At 41.3% G+C, this 21,310-nt stretch overlaps 1 protein-coding gene across 16 annotated transcripts in view; it reads right to left on the bottom strand.

The window, feature by feature from the left end:
- Positions 1 to 5,361: 5,361 nt before the first annotated feature.
- PARD3 (par-3 family cell polarity regulator) overlaps positions 5,362 to 21,310 on the bottom strand; it is a 458,970-nt gene continuing 443,021 nt past the window's right edge. For 15 of the 16 annotated variants that reach the window (XM_069958945.1, XM_069958951.1, XM_069958947.1 and 12 more), the window contains 2 exons: positions 14,908 to 15,035; positions 5,362 to 9,814 (listed from right to left, as the gene is read on the bottom strand). In XM_069958945.1, the coding sequence (XP_069815046.1) occupies positions 9,424 to 9,814; positions 14,908 to 15,035 (519 nt within the window). In that variant the 3' untranslated portion in view covers positions 5,362 to 9,423. The remainder of the gene's footprint in view (positions 9,815 to 14,907; positions 15,036 to 21,310) is intronic. The other variant, XM_069958961.1, reaches the window with a different exon arrangement.

The following is a 21,310-nucleotide window of genomic DNA, read 5'->3' as shown; positions in this document are numbered from 1 at the left end:
TAACTGACAGCTCTCTATGCATAAGTATGCACCTAGGACCACCCACTTGACTACAAATCCCACAATGAGTTGAAATTTCCATGACAAGTTATCTTGGAACCGTCCTCTCAAAACTATATATCAATCTGCTCAGTGCTCCTGATCTATAACATGCTGCCTGGAGACTGTGCTGCATTTTCAATGGGACAAGTTACCTAATTTCTAATATTGGGCTATCCAGTGAAAAAATCAACTGGTGTCAGAAAGTTATATAGATTTGTAATTTACTTCATGTCTTCCAATACTTATCAGCTGCTGTATGTCCTGCAGGAAGTGGTGTATTCTCTCTAGTCAGACACAGTGCTCTCTGCTGCCACCTCTGTCCATGTCAGGAACTGTCCAGAGTAGTAGCAAATTCCCATAGAAAACCTCTACTGCTCTGTACAGTTCCTGACATAGACAGAGGTGGCATCAGAGAGCACTGTGTCAGATTGGAAAGAATACACCACTTCCTGCAGGGCATACAGCAGCTGATAACTATGGGAAGACTTGAGATTTTTAAATAGAAGTAAATTACAAATCTATATAAGTTTCTGAAAACCGATCTGAAAGAAAAAGATTTTCGTTGGAGTACCCCTTAAAGGGTTAAAGTGAATTTGACGTATTTCAAGCAATATACCTGCATTTAATGAAATGATATAGATGACCGCTCTTGGATCTGTACACCCAAGGTTATCGCTCTGTAATGTGTATCATTATAGTAATACAGGAGACTTAGGCTGGAGGTGGGGGGCTATACACGCATACTGAACACTTGTTTAGTGCAGGATTTCCTCCACTACTTCAACGTCTTCACACATTCTAATCTATCCAAGCATTTATTTACCAGTCGCCATCAGAATCGCACACGCTCAGAATTTCCTTTTTCGAGTTTCCCTCAACATTTCCCACACTTCAAGAAAACACATAGAGACCATTGTCCTGGAGGCGAGAGGAAGTGTCACTTCCATTGTTTTCTTCAGATTTCTATCTCCCCATCTAGTCAACACTTGCGGTAAAACCAATACTAACAGGACAACAAATGTCTCTTCTCCGCTGTAGGGTTGTTCCTTAATGGGACCTTCCTTATTTCTTACACTCCAAGCAATCATATATCAATAAGGACCAAGGTGGCACCGACGTTCTTTGGGTCCACCAGGACCAATGATTTCGAGGGTTCATCTTTGTTATCAATAAGGTCTAATGTGTTATTTGTAATGTGTGGATTAACCCTGAAATAGATGCTTTGGGTTACTGTAGTATGAAGAGTCCAGTAAGGTATCAGGAGAATCCTCTGGTTATCTACCTGTCAGGGGCTGTGACCAGAGCCGGGCTGTTTGTCAGTACTACTCATACTATTACTTCCTTCCTTACTGCTTTAGCCAATCACAACAGCACAGAAAGTGCTGGAGAAAGGACTGCATGTGAAGGGAGAAAAGGTTATTGATGCATTGTGGATGTAAGGTGCAGAAAGGAAAGAAACAGCAGCACGATCCCAGCAAGGAATGGGTTACACTAAGCACTGGGCTGCTGCTGCTAAGATCACACTGCAGCACTGTGGACATACAGCAATAGGTGCACTGGCATTTACACATCCTGAGCTTTATGGGTAGTGAGAAAGGGAAGCCTTGATTTACTTTTGTGGATCATCATCAGGCACATTGGTTCACAGTTTGTAGGTACACAGCCCAGGCCTTACCTTTCTGTCTCCTACACATAGCACTTGGTAATCCCAGCCCTATTCCACCCCTTATTAGAGACAAATTTCAAAAAAGGACAGGCAGTGAACAGTAGTTTGCAGAGAAGTCAGACACCTAGTAGCTGACTTTACTTTTTCTGGGGTAAGGGTATGTTCACACTCAGAAATGGGTGAAGAATTTCAAGCGGAATCCGGACTTAATTTTATGCATATTTCACTCATAAAATATGTACATTGTGTTCAATGGGATTCCTGCTCCGTTGGTCACACGGTGGAACATTCTGGGCGTAAATTCCATCATAGATCCGCTTTCCACTCAAAGAATTGACATGTTAATTCTTAAGGTGGATTCCTCTAGACAAATCCAATAGTCATTGGGGCTTTGAATTTCCGCTCGCATTTTACTCAAATTCCGTCAGAGCTGAAGAAGAGGAAATTTCAAGCAGAAAACTTCCTCTTCAACTCCTCAGTGTGAACATACCCTTAGGAGTCTCATTTTATCAAACGTAAGACATCTCGAAGTCTATTGTGTGGTAAGTTGTTTATAATGATCGTGACCATTTAGCATTTGTGGACAACCCTGTTTGAAAAGCAGAGATCTACAGCTCAGAGTATTGTGCTGCAGTTGTATAGAGCCAGGCACTGGTGCGGATCCCATCCTATGATATCAGAAAAACTTTACCTAAGTCCGTGCTATAATATCTATATATACAAGTGAATAAACCACATCCAATGTCTGATCTTCTATGTAGAAGTGGTTTTCCTCTTGTAATCTCAGGGCTGCGGTTGGCTTCCAGCACTGAGCCACTTCCTCCGCAAAACCTTCAATGGCTCCTAATGCAGAGTAACCACACAGAGCACTTTACAATTATCAATGTGGTGGAAATGTCTAAAAGACAAAAAACAAACAATAAAAAAAATGGAATTCACCAGACTGAGGTGCGTTCATCTCCTGTCCAGGACTTTTCATTTCTGCCTTTGTTCTCGGGGCTCTCTTCTCCTCCATTGACACATCCCAATTGCTGCTAGATACCTGTGAAATCCTATTTTATCTCTTCTTCCCATGCCGCTCTTTCGCTGCCTCTTTTCCCCGGAATATTTCAGTGACGACTATAGACTCCTCCACATCCAGTCACTTATTTTATGTGCACTAAGGTGAGACAAAGCTTTTCTGGGAATAATCTTCATTGTGTCTGTAGAATGACAGGTGAAGGGTTTAGTGCCAGCTTGTTGCTATGTAGAAGAATATATGAATATGACAATGTTGCAACATATTGGGGGAAAGCGTCTGTGCCCTGCGCTGCATGTTAACTTCATGATCATTGCTATATTTGTATTTCTGCATACAATGTCATTTTTTTTTAGGTCTAAAATTCTATTCCATTAATTTCTTAATATATCTGGATTAGAGCTTTGTTTTCCATGTATTCCAGCCAAGCCCAATTTACTTCACTAGAGCTGAGCTGCAATATAATATATAACCTGTGGACAGGTGTGGCTCTGTTTTTGGATGAAAGCAACCATGTCCTTCAGATCCAGTAGGACAACTTTAAAAAGATAAAATTTGATTTGCCAACATCCACCACTAGATGGACCTTAGGAGCAGTGGTGTAGCTGCAATGGAGGCAGACCAGGCAACTGCTATGGGGCCCAGTCCCCCCTGGCAGAGTGTGGTATGTCTCCATGGTGTTACAATGCTCACAGTTCCTTCCTCTGTAGAACATCCCACCCGCAGGGAGACAGCCTCTAAGAGCGGCACAGAGCAGCCGCACCCAGAAGGAGGCTCAGAGTGGCACCCCGCATTCTCTGCCCTGGGCACAGAGCAGCCCGCACACTCGCCAGTACAGTTCACTGTACAAGCAGTCCACAGTAAAACCACTTGTTTCCTATAGGGAGGGCTGTTTATAGACAAATTTATCATTGGACTCTAGGTCTAAGAGGTGGATTCTGTGTTGTGTAAATGGGAAAAGAGGCTCTATGAAGAACTATTTAGAAGTTCATTAGAATAGAAAAAAAAGTCTTAACCCTTTATAAACGGATATTGCTAACAACATTGCTTCTTCAAAGGGTTATCCACGATTAGAAAAATCTTTGTTACTGGCACTGTGATAAGGGAAGATTTGGACAGTACAATACTAATAGATAGCATGCAGAGGGAAAAGGGGTTACTGATAAATTTGGTTTATAACTACTGCGACTGTCACTGACATATTAAAGAGAGATAGGAGGGGCAGAATACACTGCGGCACTGTGGACATAAAGTAGTACACTATTTACACAAGGGACAGCTACCCTGAGCTTTATTTATGGTGAGTGATGAAAGGGAAGCCATGTTTTACCTTTTAGGAAGTGTAGATGATCTTCAGCAGGCACATTGACACAGCCTGTGGGTAAAGAGTCCAGGCTTTCCCTCCTTCATAAAGCACATAAGGCACCATGTTCCAACATTCTACACTTCCAACGTCTATAGTAACAATCTTTGGCTGTTACTATAGACAAATTTCCCTAATAACAGGTTATTGCAGAAAAATTAGGGCCCCTAGTGGCCAAGACGTAAAGGGGTACTCTGGGCTCGGGTCATTTTCAGTGTACGGCCGGGGAGGGGGTGGATATAGAAGCCGCCGGTCACTTACCTCCCCGGTTTCAACGTCGGTCCCGGATCGCGCCACCCCGTTCTCCCGTCCGACTGCCGCTTCCTGGTCTGAGCTGCAGCTTGAGACGTGACGTCTCAAGGCAGCTCAGTCATTCAGCGGTCGAGGCAGAATCACGCCACGCCCGCTAAATGGCTGAGCTGCCTCAGCTCAGGCAAGGGAGCGGCAGCCGGACGGGAGAACGGGGCGGTGCAATCCGGGACCTGGCACTGGAACCGGGGAGGTAAGTGACCGGCGGCTTCTATATCCACCTCCTCCCCAGCCGTACACAAAAAATGACCCCAGCCCAGAGTACCTCTTTAAGGGCTGCTTTTGTAGGGTAAGGAGTAATTTTTGGCAAATTAAGTGATGTTACAAATGTAGTCTACTACATAGAAGTTTTTTTTAAATGATATTAACCATTTATGAGAATAAACACAACCTATAGATATTTTCCAGAAAAAAAAAATGACATGTGATCAATGGGGGAATGACCTCTGTGACCTCCACGGATCACCACGATGGAGCTTAAGGCTAACGCAGTATGCTGGATCTTTGAAGCTTTTCAATGCCTACCCACACTCCACATGACTACTACTCAATGGGAACCTTTGTGCTTGCAAGCAACCCATCAGAACAGTCTGTGTTGGCTTTTCCCTGCCCCCTGGGCCTTGAATGATAGATGTTTGTGTAATGAAGTATAAAGTATAGGGAATGATCTATCAAGACTGTCTGGACAGTTTGAAGGCACCACAAGTAAGAGGAAACACTCCAGATAAAGGGGTTATCCAGGATTAGGAAAACATAGCTGCTTCCTTCCTAAAACAGTGCCACCATTGTCATCAGTTTGTGTGTGGTATTGCAGCTCAGTTCATCAGAAGAGAATGGAGCCAAGCTGCATTACCACACAGATTGCAGGTATGGCACTTTTTTTTTTTTCTAATCCTGAATAATCCTTTTAATATGTTTCCACCAATATTATAATAGAAAACGTCATGAAAAATAAGCACACACTAAGACAAGAAATGATTTTTATTCTAATGATTTATATACAAGTATAAGGCTAAATTCGCTCTTTTCCTTTAACCCAGTAAAAAAAAAAGAAAAGAAAAGAAAAAAAAAAGAGCGTTAGTCATCCCGTATCACTGTGCTTACATTAGTTATCATTGAAACACTGTAGTACAATAACAAAACCTCTTGGATAGACAGATACATGTGCTTGACTTGAGATTTACATATTTTTTTTCTTCATTTTTATTATTATTTTTATATTAAAACAAGCATGTGCGACAATGAAAGTGTCAATAACCCAATGTTAATCGGTCATTTTTATTATTATGCATGATTTTTTTTTTTTTATTCCAGACCCCCCGAATTTTTTTCCCCAACATGATATGTTCAGCTCGGTTTCCACGTTCAGAAGAGGATTTATAGGCACTTTTCGCAAGTGATTTACACAGGACATTTTATGTAACAGATTGCTTGTCAAGCAGATTGACAGAAAGACTTGATTCCCTTAGAAAGTTCGCCTAGAAATCAGCGTGATTGCGATACAACATTGGAAATAACATTACGGTGGATTTTAGGCATAAACACTAGTGCAGAGAAATAGGGGGACAATTGTCTGGAGACACAATCAGATTCCAGCTTTTGATTTCCAGTTCAGATGAGTCCATAAACAGAGTCAGTGGATTATCTGGTTACTGACGACAACTCTTGGGCACTATGATGGGAGATTTGTCATCTGCTGATCCCATTCACTGCTATCTACAATGGTTGACACCATCTACAGATAATAGTCACAGTGTGCCTGGAAGGAAAATTTGGGGTGATATCATGACCTGACCTATGTTCACATCTTACAGTTCTGTGCATCCAATGTATAATGCCCACAGGCCAAGTGACGTATTGGCAGAGCTACAGATCCACAGAAAGCATGTCCGGCAATGGAGAAGGAAAGATGAGGAATGGAGGTTATTATAAGAAGAGAAGAAATCAATATTTGTAATCCCTTTGTAATAAAGGTATTAAAGGGCAAGAAGAGTGGTGGGTGATATTGGATAATATATATAGCCATAGACTGGGTCTAGAGAAAGGCCTATAGTGAGGGAATGAACACAAATATCTATAGGATGGGATAGGAGAGAATGGCAGTGGAGGCTAGCCTAAGAGGAGATGTGGTTAATGCAGACACTATGGAAAGCGGTCAGCCGAATGCTTGTTTGGCCGACAACTGTTCCTCCCAACTTCAACAAGTGTGTTATCACTGTATAGAGGGGAATGTTAAAACCCTATGGAAGAGACTTATCCTCCCATTGCGACTTATCCCCAATTTAAAAGACTCCATACAACTTAGACATTCAGCCAGTCCTGATGGAAATTGGTCTAATAGGGCACAATATTTTAAGAGGAGCAAGCAAGCGGCGACCTGTCAGATCAGCGTTCGGTTGCTCTTTGTTCCCCGCTCACAGTCTGTGCTATTAGGTCAATGGAACTGTGGGCGGGGCTGTATGGATGATCATAGGCTCATAGGAGAGAGTGGCGGTCTGCTGCTGCTGTGTCTATTTCACAGAGTGGTGTCCAGCAGACCATCGCTATCGTTATCGAGATTTTAGGTCATGATTTAAATCAATCATCGGCTGACTTTGGCATGTCAGCTGACCGTTGATTTGAAATAGTAGGAAGTATGGACGATAATTCCTTCATGTAATAGTACCCTTACATCTCATCCCAGGTGTCACAACTCTCTGACTCTTCAGGTCACTAGAAAACTTCAATATTTTCCCATACAAGCGTGAGGCCAAACTGAAGTGTGTCTGTCTTAACATGTCCCAGAGATGTTTAGATCCCCCATCGATCAATAAAATAAGCAAGGAAAAGCTCTAGGGTAAGTGTTTCTCTCTCTGTCTCACTGCAGTGGATGGGCTTCACGGACTTACTATAGTATCCAACCCAGCAGCGAGCAGCGAGATGGGGAGAGAAGAGTTAAGCCAAGCAATTCTCTCAGCTCGTTCTGGCAATCGGTGGGGGTCTAAACACCCAGATCTTGGCTAATCAAAACTTTTGACAAAAGTTTAAATATTAGTCTTCCATGGAGCTTTAGGCCCCGTTCCCACTGAGCAAAGGTAGCGGAATTCTGCGACAATTCCGCCGCGGAATGCCGTTAGCCTCCCACTCATGTTCATTCTTCAGCGCGTACAGAGCAGGAGCGCGCGCCTCCCATAGACTCCCATTATGAGTGGGAGGCCAACGGCATTCCGCGGCGGACAATTCCGTCGCGGAATTCCGCTACCTTTGCTCAGTGGGAAAGGGGCCTTAATTTGATATTTTCCCCCACCTCAAGATATATGGAGCCAGTCTAGTAGCCTCTTATAAAATAGCTATTGTTAATTATGACTTTATTAACAAAATAATAAAAAAGTTGGATCACTAGTGCAAGAAGCTTATTGGCTGCTAATAGAAATATTATGGAAAGATTCTTATCGAATCAGTAAGATGTGTTACTTCTCTGCAAAACTTTTCAGAGACTTGTTACCGGGATCTATAAGTTTGAAGAGTGGGGCAGTAGCGGGAGGACAGCGTAGGGTATTCTCAGAGCTTAATGCTTTCTTGTTACTTATGTAATTAATATTCACCAAGGCGTCAAGCTTTATTCTGTATTTCTGGCAAGATTTATAACACTGTGTAACAGTTTTCTCCATTCTCATTTCATTCACACATTGTCAACACGTAATGCAGAACATATGGAAGAACGGGACAGTATTGTCTACATACCTTTGGTGCAAAATTAAACTATTATTTGTTTTCTGGTTTTGCCTTTGTTCTTTTTAAAACCTTTCTCAGGACAGTGAACAACTCCTAATAGATATATTTTGTGATGGCAGCCATCCAAGTAAAACTAAAAAACTACTCGGCACTGGTTGGTGTTGATCCCCATACCTTGTAGGGATCTGAGAGTTTTCTTGGCCTGCTTACTCCCTATGATGACTTGGGGGACTATACAAAGTGATATCATACTCCGCTACATCATACAGCAGAAAGAATATATACCAAGGACGGGAGAAGCTGTGTCGGTCGCTCAGATCATGGTTTACAACACTGTTCCCCAATGTGTAGCTCCCCAGAATACCAGAATATCCTCAACTCCCGGCATACTCAAGCTGTTCCAAAACTGCTGTAGCATGCGGGGAGTAGTGGATTTGCTAGAGAGCCACATGTTGGGGATCGCTGCTTTACAGTAAAAGGGCCAGAAGAACGCCTAATATACCAAAACCATAAGATTTTGAATTAGGAGAATGACCCAAACCAAGAAATCTCACTTTGACATCTGAGATGTGGTGGGGTCTATGGTGCCCACCCAAACATCTACCTTACAAGAAAGGGACAAATCCTGTAATCTGATTGTGAATCTGCCATATAGTAGTGTATGGGGATTACATCTTTAGTAGAAAGGAACAGTCATTTTTTTCCTGTCTGAGATGAAAGGCATTAAAGACAGTGATCATATCACATACATTAAATAAATCAAAACATATCAGCATTAGGTTTATCCATGATTAAAAACAATAAAAAAAAGCAACATAAGTAGTGTCAAGGATTACATGACCAATTATGAATTGTCTGATAACACGGAAATAATACTTTAGTAAACCATCCAACGTAGGTATAAAAAAAAGAGTAAAAGAAACCATTGAGTACAAACCGATTCATTCCTTTCCCACAATATATTATGTCAGTAAAAAAAAATGCATAGCAAAATAAAAGAACTGAGCGAAGCATGGCAGACTCTCGACATTTCATGAAACTCAGCTGAACGATAGGATCCTAGGGGGCGGACGTAACGTCACCTGTGATTGTCTTATTGTGAAACATCCTTCTGTGTACTTATCGCTGCAGTCCAAGAGTACGAGGGCAGAGAAGAGGGCCGCTGTCACGTTGCCCAAAATGCAAAAGGCACTGAAACAAACAGGATATGCACCATAGTACCGTCCGATTACAAAATAATACAAAGTCTTTCATGAAAATATCTGTTATTGCCTTTATTTATTTTTTTATTTACTTAGTGTTCATTGTCCCTCAGGAGTAAAATGGTCTTCCCTGTTCTTGTGGTAATCTGTTGAGCCGCGCTACCTGAGACGGAGATGGCGGTACGTCCTGGCGGAAAGGACCTTTAGCTTGAGCGTAATTGGGATCAGAGACCTTCTTGTAAGAGTCATAGTTATTTGATCCATCTGCGGACACTTTCTTTTTGAGCTGCTGTTCCTTTCGTCTTTGCTCCTGCCTGAGAAGTTCCTGGGCTTCCATCATGACTCTGGCATTGAACCCATGTCCGCCCATATAACCGTTCCGTGATCCCTGATAACTGGAATACCTGGGATTCTCCTTGGCACTCTGAAAACCCTCTCCGGGAGCATAAGCTTGGTCCCATGAGTCTTGAGACACAGAACTGGGATTTTTTCTACTTTGCCTAGACAAATAAAGAGGAAAATTAAATATATGTACTGAATCCATTAAAGTGTTGGTATACATTCCCAACACACGCCTATATATTGGAACTTACATATACTCCGAACACTAGCACAACACATGCACCACAGAAGCAGAATGTTACTTATACAAAACAGGGACAATACATAAAGAATATAAGCACAACATATAACCTATACAGGAACCTATATAGGAACACAAGGACAATGCATAAAGAATATATAAAGGTATACAAGCACAGCATATAAGCTATACAATAGGAGCACAAGTACAATACAAGAACACAACACATCTGTTATTTGGCAAAGACTATTCTTAAAGTGAACCCCAAGACCAGTAGAATCTTGCTAAAGAGACCACAGAATGTCGTCTATGTATCAATATTAAAATTTCAAATAATTGTTAAATAATAATAAATATTTAAAAAAATATTTGCAGTTGCTTGGTTAGCCAACTACTGACTTAGTAGCCATGCCCACCATTTCTTATAATTACTATATGTGGCACCATGTTGGAGGTCTTTGGTTTACAGATGGGCACACAGTAGGTATAATAAAAACCTGACAGTTTTAAGTTCACTGGCTATACGGTGACTTTCCTAATCTACATGGTTCTGTCCTAGTTACAGGTTCCATTTCTCTTTGGAGTAAAAACTTGAAGCAGCTCTGACAAAAGTGATCGAGCATCGTCGCTGCCAAGGTGACATACTTCAAAGAGGCATCTCTGACAACTAATGCGCTGCTCTCAACTTGTTTCCTGTCCTTCATCTTTTCTGATGGATTACTTTGCATTTGTCCACTTCCAGCAGCCAGCAGTACTCCCTAGTTGCTGGCATTTCCCTCTCAAGTGGTATTCCTGACAGTTGTGTCTGGGCTGGTGCTATACGCCGTGCCAAGCTACATTAAGTTTCAGTACTGTAGGAAGCTGAGCTGTTTGAGAACTCCCGTAGACTTGAGGTCATTGAAGTTACTGCCTCAAGGTATGCAAAACACAGCGTATGCCAAAAACCTTTCCGTTCTATGAAGGTCAGTCTATGAAACAATCGCCGTTCTCGCTGGTGGTTAAAGAAAAACATTGGGCTGCTGTATATAGTGAAAGATGGGCTGAAACCCTGTGCATAGCAAGAACTAGTGCCGGAGAATTACTGCTGGTCGTAGAATCTAAAGAGTGGGCACCACATTGCTTAAAATAAGTTCTAAGCAGAGATGAGCTCAACTTGAGCCCAATCTTTCGGTATTTGATTACCGGTGGCTGAAGTTGGATGTTGCCTTAGGAAGTTGGGAAAACATGAATACAACCCATGGGTGCATCCAACTTCTTCAGCCACCGGTATTCAAATGCTGAACGATTAGAGTATGTTCCAGTTGTGCTCATCTCTACCTAAGAAATGTTTTAGAAGGCTAAACAATAGTTTTGTAACACTAAAGTTTTATAGTAATAAACCAATTAAGCTTTATAGTTGTTATTTTTGGATATTTAGTTGTTTCATAGAAACCTCCATCGTCTACATGGGTAACAGAACTACTATGGACGCTGTGATTTCCGCCACTGCTTACAGACATTGCCATCAAGCTAACTAGAGATCATTCTGTAATCACTGGGAGACAGGGAAGATCGTGCCTACACACAGATGACTACCTGCCCAGTAATCCAAGGGTCCAAATAGGGCAAGGGCACCTAGTAAAATAATAGTAGGGACATAATCAGAAAGTGACTTTTATTGGTGGTGGCATGAACATGTATAACATGGGTGTATAAACAAAGAAGCGATATCCATGAAAACATTTATCTTTATTTGTTCCATTATATAAGAGCATAGACTGCTTCAACACAGGCGTCAACACACCTTAGAGAGTTGGCCGGTCCCACCGATGTGGCTTGCTTCGGGGGCTTCCGGCACCTGGACGCACCACTCAGCCAATCAGTGGCTGCGGCGGGGCAGCGCATGATTGGCTGAGTGGTACGTCCAGACACCGGGAGCCCGGACCCAGTAATGTATGCATCGGGCCATGGGGGGGGGGGGTTAAGGGGGCCATTCACAGACCTATTCACAATTCACAGACACTGGTTGTAACTTTATCTTCAAAGGATTTAGGTTTTACCCAACACTCTGAGCCCTGGAATATGGCAGGCTTACATAATGGACAAAGAATTCTCATTAAGTTTTGCTGTATCATAAAACTCATTTCTAATATTCAATTTATTTCTGCTTAAATACATATAAATCTAAAGAAAATCATTGCATGGGGTTTAATACCGAGGCAAAGCCCGCGGCCCGGCATATTACAGGCACGGCAAAGTGGTTAAAATGATTTTAATAGCGAAGAAGCAAAGTTCTAGCTTTCATTGCATTCCCATTGATATCCTTTAATTTAATTTAGGATCACAAGGCATTACTGAATTTTCATTAAAGCCAGAGCCCTTCGATCATCATATTGCTAATTGGAATCGGATCAGGCGGTCATCTCATCCAAGTATAATATCAATATATTTTCATTACTGTATGTGAAATAAGAAAACAGATCCACACGGCCGGCCCGGTGGTTAATGAGCAGCGTAATCTACGGCCCGTCTGCCTTCCCAAGAACATTTCAGATTTAGTGTTGTCTGATCCCAGCCGCTATCAATGCCTCAGATACAACTTATGGATTTAGCTGGCATAAACTGAAATGTATAAAAAAAAAAAAAAAAAGGAAAAACTGACACTGAGCTTGTTGCCAGCGCAGGATCATTAATCACACCACATTAATGAAATTATTTTGAAATAAATGTTCTGTGACTAATGCCAAGTTTGCCTGGAAAGCAAAAAGCAAACCCACAAATATTGCCCAACATGTAATAAAGAACAAATGTGGAATAAAATAAACTGCACTGTATCTGGCGGGTGGGTCGGTTAACCATCAATAGACTGCGGTCCATGCTGAACAGCATTTCTTGCCATTGCTGGGCTGGGCTCTTTGCCAGTAGTGCACGCCCAAGACTTCCTTTCTCTTATGTCTTTGGCCAATCCCAGGACATACTCTGCTATGATTTAGTGTTGGTGAAAGTGCACGAAACAGGCTGGCTCTGGGGGATGACTTATACAGTACACTACTATAGATGGTATATGGAGGAAGAAGGGGTTACTGCTCAACTGAGTTGCAAGGTGCTATGTAAGTAGAAATAAAACAAGCAGCACCAGCACTACAGTGAAGAGGTTACACCAAGCACTGAACTGCTGCTTCTAAATGAGGGGAAGATTACATTGCAACACTGTGAGGACAGCAATAGCTACACTGGTGTTTACACAAGGGACAGCTGCCCTGTGCTTTATGGGTGGCGAGAAATGAGAGGGAAGCCTTTATTTACCTTTTAGAAACACTGTAATTCATCTTCTGTAGGCAGACTGGCTCTCCCCCTCTTCTGTGGATATAACACTGGTTCAGTCCTGTCCCTACTTCCTGTGTTTTATTCTGATCTAGCTGGTACTAGAAACAGAGTTCCCATAACAGCAGGCAATGAACAGTAGATTGCAGGGAAGGGAGACATCTAGTGGCCAAGATTTTAGAGCTTTTTTTTTTTTTTTGAGTGGGGGGGGGGGGTGGTTTAGATAGCGTCATTTTTGGTAAATTAAGTGATTTACAAATATTTTCCAGATCATCTAGGTAATTGAATGGAGGAAAGTGGTTTGAAACAACAACAACGACCATTTAAAAAAATGGAAGATTACTAATTTCCAGTAATGCACTAAACCTGCAGAATTGCAGTTTCAAAGAGACTGGAGAATACAATTAGGTTATAGTAAAAAGATGTTTATATTCCTTGTAGGTTTATACCAGCTTAAAGCATTGTTTTTGCAGAGTTCCCCTTTAAGGCCCTTCTGATTTTGGAATGCCTAATAGAGATGGAAACAGTTTACTTTCTGATTAAAAAATTATTTTGTTTTATTAGTAACTAGAATGTTTTCACGTTATTACCCCCCTTTAACCCAGCTTCTTCCGCAATGATGTTCTCCTGTTCTAATGTACAAACCCTTAATCTACGCTAAGATGGAAAAGCAGAATAATGTATTCCAGCTAATTCTGCAGTAATATGCTTAAATGTGTGACAGAGTGCATCCCTTGCATAAGTCATGTTCTTTCTGCTTGCTTTAAACCTTAAGGAACAGCTGTTCCTGTATCTCCTTCAGGAAATCGCCACCTCTAGCCATGGAAGTGTTTACAGAGCATATTACGGGTCAGCACAATGCGGAGATTTATGCTGCCTTCTTTCTTCTCCTCTGAGTGGCTGCTAGGAAAAGTTTATCATAATTGGGCAACTTTTCGGATCAAAGTCTTGGCTGGCAGTGACGAATCGCAATGAAATGCTGTATTAGACTGGAATTTATTCTCCAAAAATACCCTTATTTAACAAAAAAAAAAAGTTTTCTGGATTCTTATAGAAGGAAGATTCAATTGTTTGAAATGAAACCTGGCTAAATCCCTCTTCCTATGCAGACGTATGCATAGTCCAACCACAGATTAGCCTGTAGTCAGTCGTCTTTATGACCTTTGCACGTTTGGCTACGAATAGTAAAGCTTTAAGATAATATAAGAAATCCTCCGACTTTAAAGCTCAGAATAGGACTTAAGGTCACTCACTCCTATACAAAGTTTTAGTCTTGGGATGAATATGTTGGACAAACCCAAAAACTATGGGTGGAGGAAGAAATATTTTTTAGCCTTCCGATAGCTCGATACTGGTTACAACACCTTTTCGTAAAACACAATTTCTAGCTAAAGGAAATTAGATTTGGACAGAAGTGTTAAGGATTTCTTCATGTTAAGTACTAAAGAAAAGGCAGTGATTGCCAACGAAATAGTGAAATGGATACTAAAACTCAGTAGGCTTGATGTGTTAGTTACGGATTTTCCACAATGCGTAGACGATCCAAGTCTGTATTCACGACCATAGAATTTAGGGAGGGGGTGTCACAGAGATTTATGGGTGCTGGTTCACAGTGATTTGCCAAGTAGTTTGTGGAGAAACTACTTCACCGTCTGAATACAATCCGTTATCCTACCATGAATGATGGGGGTAATGGAGCCATGTTACCTGGGTAATGAACTGTACTGGCGTTGGGCTTGCTGGAAGCTCTCCCGCTCCTCCTGTCTTTGCCTTTGCATCTGCACTTCCACAGACACTGAATGCCGTCCGCTCTGATTATATGTTGTGTTGTTTGGCTGGAGAAAAACAAGGAGTGTGAAAAAGTGATTTTCGAGTAAAACACAAGGATGGGGGGCAAGGCTGTTAGTAAGGAGTTCATGCAGTTACATGGATGGATGTTTTCTCGGTGGAGGACATTTATACACTACACGTCTGACAAGAAATGTCAAACAGTTTGACAAGCCCATGAAGGCCACTTTGGCAAGGCGTGCTCCTGTTGTTTAGATTGGCTCAGAAAAAGTAGGGCGGGTTGTAAACAATTTCCCTAGCAAGAACTGAGTTGAGAAGATGCCGTAAACTTAGTGTAATTGGAGTTGGATGAAACTTTCTCAAGGCCTCCAGAAGATGCATGAAACTACATCAGAAACATGCATGGAATGAATATATGGCTGAACCAATCAATCACGCCAATACCCATTTACAAATATCAATATAACCATTGTATTGGTAACCAACCGGCAAAACACAATAGAGAATCTCCTCCACCAGCCATCAAAGAAAACATGGTATGTAAGTATTATAAAGCAGTAGAGGAAGACATAAAACAAAACAAAAAATAAACATATAGTACTATCTTCTTATCTCTCTTACATAAGAGGCTGAAAGTCTGCACTACTCTGTATGGATTTATCAATAGTTATGCACCAATGAGCTGTGTAGTATCAGTCATAATGGAAGTTTCGTCAATATATCAAAGTTCTTTTCATAGGGTTGGCTGGAGAGAACGAAGACAGGAACATCAAAATGTATTCAGACTATACAATACAACATATAATTGAAAAAAAAAATCCTGTACATGTCACATGTAGAACTTCATGGTTACGGTTTTATATAGTTGATATCATGGATGGAGGATATAGACCTTAGTTAAATGTGATATTGCATTTCAATTAATATCTTGGTTAGACTTTTGATCTGTTGGTCTTCCATGTTGGGTTTACTATATATTTTAAACAAGGGACAGACATTATGGACAACCATAATTTCCAATTTAACAGATGCCCAATGCACGGGATAGTAACGCACCTGTGCAAACAGCACATAACAGAGTTAGGTGTAATTACAATGGAAGCTGTCAATTTGTCGAGACAGCTCCTAATGCGCAGGTCTCATCTGGTTGTGATTGTAGGTGAAACCATAGGAATTGCTGCCATGGATAAATAGCTGGCTTGTCCTAAAGAATGTGCATCAAAAGTCATTATCAATAATGGAAAGAAGATGGCCTAAGGAATGAGATGTGTCGGGAGGAATATGGGTGGACAATGACGGTAAGATATCACTTTAGCTTCAGGGGAATGTGGCCAGCCTAAAAGTACTTAGAAAGGATTCAGGTCTAGTATGATGAAGAACTTGACCGAGGTCTCCTTGATACCACCAGAGGAAAGGCTCCTCCAATTTATATATGATTTGATCACTTTTAATGGCATCATAAACTCTGTTTCTATCAATGTACACGAAAGACATACAGTAGCAATACAGTCTATTTGTAACTCATCTTGTAGACCCTTGTGGTAAAGTACTTGGTTCCAATATCCACTCCAAATGTGGTTGCCTTTTGCTTCAGCTCAGTAACAGGGTTATCCAGGCTTCTAAAATTCATTGCCTATCCTTAGAACAGGGCATCAACCTAAGATCAGTGGGGACCTGACTCCTGGCACCTCCAGCAGATCAGCTCTTTAAAGGGGGCAAGTAGATCGTCAGGAAAGCCGGGAGTCTGATCTTTACCAATCTACAAAATTGATGGCCTATACTCAGGATAGGCTCTTAATATTAAAGCTGCATAACCTCTCTTTCAGAGCTGTGACCCACTGGAAAATGCTCTGGTACGCAGGGCAGGTGGGCCGGTAAGACCATGATCTCTTGTGTGACCAAAGATAGTTCTAAACTAGAGATGGGCGCAACTCGAGCATGCTCAAGCCATAGGCTGTATCTATATTTTCCCAGACTCCCTAGGGCTGCATCCAACTTCTTCAGCCACCGGTATTGACTCATTCTTATTCTAAACAGATGTAGGGTGTAAGAGGACTTTATGAAAAGTAGTTAAAGCAACGATCAGGCATGATATTCTAGGTCAGTGCAAATATGGCATGTAAGGTTGCTGTATATTTTCGCTTTGTCTGTGTTTGTACTGTAAAGCACAAATCTCATACATAAAGTTAAGAGCTTCTTCCATTTATAATAAATAGCAGCATTATGGCTTCTCCGTACCCAGCGGTTCTTTAAAATACTGGGCTTTTCAAGGCTTTTCAAAGTACTTTGCTTACTTGGTTACCGCCATTGAAAGTTTCTGCATAAATACAGGTTTTATAAATCTTACTGAGCGCACAATGTCAGCGGAGCATTTACAAAGCAGTACCGGGACTAATTGGAAATATATAATTATATGATATATTCACTGCATGGAATTGAATTCTAGCCATTGTGCATCAAAATTACAAGCCTGTAATTCAATAGCTCATGAGATGTCCTTGAATGTGTTCGCATCTCACATTTTAAGGTTGCTAAGGGGAACGTGCAACTTTTATTTTATTAAAAGCGAGCGGCAATTGGTAGCAGATGTATTAATTCAGACAGAATGCAAGACTTTTGTGTACCCCCTGTGTAGTACACAGGCTGAAATTGAAGGCAATTCTCTGAAGGGCATTATGACTCTCTGCTAATGTACTGCAGGAAGCAGATAAATGAATGAGTGCCCCAGTAAGCGCCAACACAAAGCGCCATCTTCAAAGAATGCTCGCCCCCCCAAAATGTACTAAAAACCATTAAAACCCTGGAACATTATTCTTTTTACCAAGTTGCAGAACTCCGGAAAATAGTTCAGTTTCAAAAAATTTTCTTAGAGTGGCAATAGAAATAAAAGTAATTGTTGTTAAATTATGTATTTGAGCAAGTCAGCAAAAACTTTCCAGATTTTAAGCTTGCTAGACAGAGCTCCCCAGCATCTTGTGTATCCTGATGAATGAGACATCACTAGTCCATGGCTAATGCAGACTACTAGGGAATATGACGGAACTCACCATCCTTGTAGGATATCAGCTGGACCACTTGGTCAGCTAAAATGTTAGGGAAAAAAAAGACTGATTCAGGATAATCTTTATAAGCCCTGAACCCTTCTCCAGATCATCAGAATCATGTACAACCTTGTAACAGGATGCTTGGAATTGTGTGGTATCTATATCTTTGAAATCAAGTAGAACACTGCACACAGATCCTTGGAATCATATGGGACCCCCTGCACCTAGATCCCTGAAATCATGTATAACTGTATACCTAGATCTTTGAAATCATATTAAACAGTCTGCCCATGGACAAAGAGGGGCACTTTTTCTGGAAAACAACATCCATGTTTTCCTAATCCCACACAACCATTTTTTCCATGGAATAATGTTGGACCCTTTATGTACATCCTTCAAATCCAGTAGAACGCTTCTTCTCCCGTATATCCATTGAGTCAAGTAGGAGCCTTCACCTACAGCCTTGAAATCATTTTGCAGTCTTCACCTATAGCCTTGGAATCATGTTGCAGTCTTCACCTATAGCCTTGGAATCATGTAGGACCTTTTACGTATAGCCTTGGAATCATGTAGAACCCTTCACCTACAGCCTTGGAATCATGACATACCCTTCGCCTATAGCCTTGGAATCATGTTGCAGTCTTCACCTATAGCCTTGGAATCACATAGGAGCCTTCATCTATAGCCTTGAAATCATGTCAGACCCCTTACCCACAGCCTTGGAATCATGACATACCCTTCACCTATAGCCTTGGAAACATGTAGGACCTTTTACATATAGCTTTGGAATCATGTCAGACCCTTCACCTACAGCCTTGGAATCATGTCGGACCCTTCACCTACAGCCTTGGAATCATGTCGGACCCTTCACCTACAGCCTTGGAATCATGTCAGACCCTTCACCTACAGCCTTGGAATCATGTCGGACCCTTCACCTACAGCCTTGGAATCATGTAGGACCCTTCACCTATGGGCATTGGAATCATGCAGGACCCCTTTTCTATATCCTTGGTCTATGTATCTGTATTTCCACAATCAATAGCTCTAGTTTTTCTACATGTATGGATACATAAAGGATGATGTGCTCATCCTTATCCATCATGTGGCACACACGTCTTAGTAGACAGCTACATCCTACAGAAGTCTTCCCTTCAGGTGGGGCCATAATAACTTGTATATATTTTGCTTTGGTGATATTGTCTTAAAGCTGTTCTTAGCAGCAGGGCTCTCGCTGGAGATGAATCACTCTCCGAAGCAAATGCCAGGTTATAAATCTATTGAGTGGAACGCCACCTGTTCTCGCTACTACATCCGAGGTGTAGTTTACCTTTGTATGCAAACTACTTCATCACAATTACATTTGTTTGGTGGCTTGCTTCATTCATCTGGCAGAAAAGTGGTTAAAAATAACAAGGATAATATCTGTTTTAAAGTTCCCCTTCAGAAGGACGGCCATCTGCTCAGCAAAAGTATTATTTGACGTCTGAATGTTAAGTATGTAAATGATATTGCTTGCATTCTCCAACACGGCACTGGAAAACAGACATCTGCTCAACAAGTATATGAGCCGAGAGCTGCACCGCCACTTATACAAAGGCTTTAACTATTCAGGCTGCTTAGTGATTGACTACATCTCCTATCGGAGCCTATTCTGAATAATAGCGGGTCAGTTAGCTATACAGTGATCCCTCAACTTACAATGGCCTCAAGATACAATATTTTCAACATACAATGGTCCTTTCTAGACCATCGTAACTTGAGACCAGTCAGGATCTGCAGCACATGTAAATAACTAGATGATCAACCAATGAAATTGGCCATTTTACTGGTTAAACCCCAGTATTACTGAAATGCCTGCACTGGTTGGCTGTCTTGTAATGATTCCTCAGTGTATAGTGTGATACTACATGTCTTGTGCTGCTTTTTACCTGGGCCAGTTTTCCATAGAATTTTGGTCTCAACATACAATGGTCGTCCTGGAACCAATTAATATCGTATGTAGAGGGACCACTGTAATGTAGTATGTAGTATGGGTAGGAGGCTGTCAGTATAGACATTACCGGTGTGGACCTAGGTTTTAAGTGAACAACAAGACAACTATTCTAAGTGCAGTTGCTCCTTTGAAAACTGTTGCTAAACTGTGGACAGATTTAGTCTTATATGTGCAGTCTAGAAGGATAGTCCACTTTGGGTGGCAATGACCCTAAAGGGAACCTTAAAAGATGTGCATCCCCGAGGCAGCATGTTATAGAGCAGAAAGAGCTGAGCAGACTGATATATGGTTTTGTATGGCAGGTTTCAATATAACTTAACATTTTTAATTTAAAACTTTATTCACTCTGGGCTTAGGAGTCCAGTAGGCTGGTCTACTCACCAAATGAATGCTTATCCTATAGGAGTATATGAAGATAGCTGTCAATCAGTAAGCAAGACCACCCACTGGACTCCTGAGCTACAATGTGAAGCAGTATGATTAGTAGAGATGAGCGCAACTCGAGCGTGCTTGAGTGGGATCAATATGAAAATGGGTGGCTGACAAAGCTGGAGGCAGCCCTAGGGAGTCCTGGAAAAAAATGGATATAGCCTATGGCTAGGTATTCAAATGCCAAGTGATCTGAAAGGAGCATGCTCGAGTCGCACTCATCTCTAATGAATAGTTATACTGAACTTTTATGTATATACAAATATATATAATCAATCTGCTTAGCTCCTCCCACTCTATAATATGATGCCTGTAGGCTGGGCTAAATTTTTAACATAATGGGATCACTTTAACTGGATCGAGAATTCTACCTTTAAAATGATTGACATGAAACAATGCTATAAATTGTTTACCAAAATAGCTACCAGAAATATTTTAGGGTGCCACAGCTTACGGCTTGCCACTTTTAGTTGGAAAGTAGAAAAAAAAATGGTATAGTAAAGTCTTAATCAAAAATACTCTGACTTGGTTTAATCAAAAAATTATTGTAATTCAATTAAGTTGTTCGCTTTGTAACTATGTCACAGAGGAACTGAAGAGAACATTTAGTTTCTGCGGCACCGAGGCTCGGAGAGAACTCCAAGGACAAGACGACAGCAGCTCTGCCGATGCATTTTGCACAGATGTGAGCAACGTGTATAAAGATCTAAGCCGTCACCAGGAGATATAATAAACCTTATCATCTCAGACATTAAACCCACTGTTTTTCACACCAGGATAAGTTCAGCTCCTCCACACATTTATTTTAATATCAAGTTCACCTATGCCGCTTTGGCAATGTCATACGGCATATAAG

The sequence above is a fragment of the Dendropsophus ebraccatus genome, chromosome 2, assembly GCF_027789765.1.
Source record: "Dendropsophus ebraccatus isolate aDenEbr1 chromosome 2, aDenEbr1.pat, whole genome shotgun sequence".
Classification (NCBI taxonomy): domain Eukaryota; kingdom Metazoa; phylum Chordata; class Amphibia; order Anura; family Hylidae; genus Dendropsophus; species Dendropsophus ebraccatus.
This window is presented reverse-complemented; position numbering and strand designations above follow the sequence as displayed.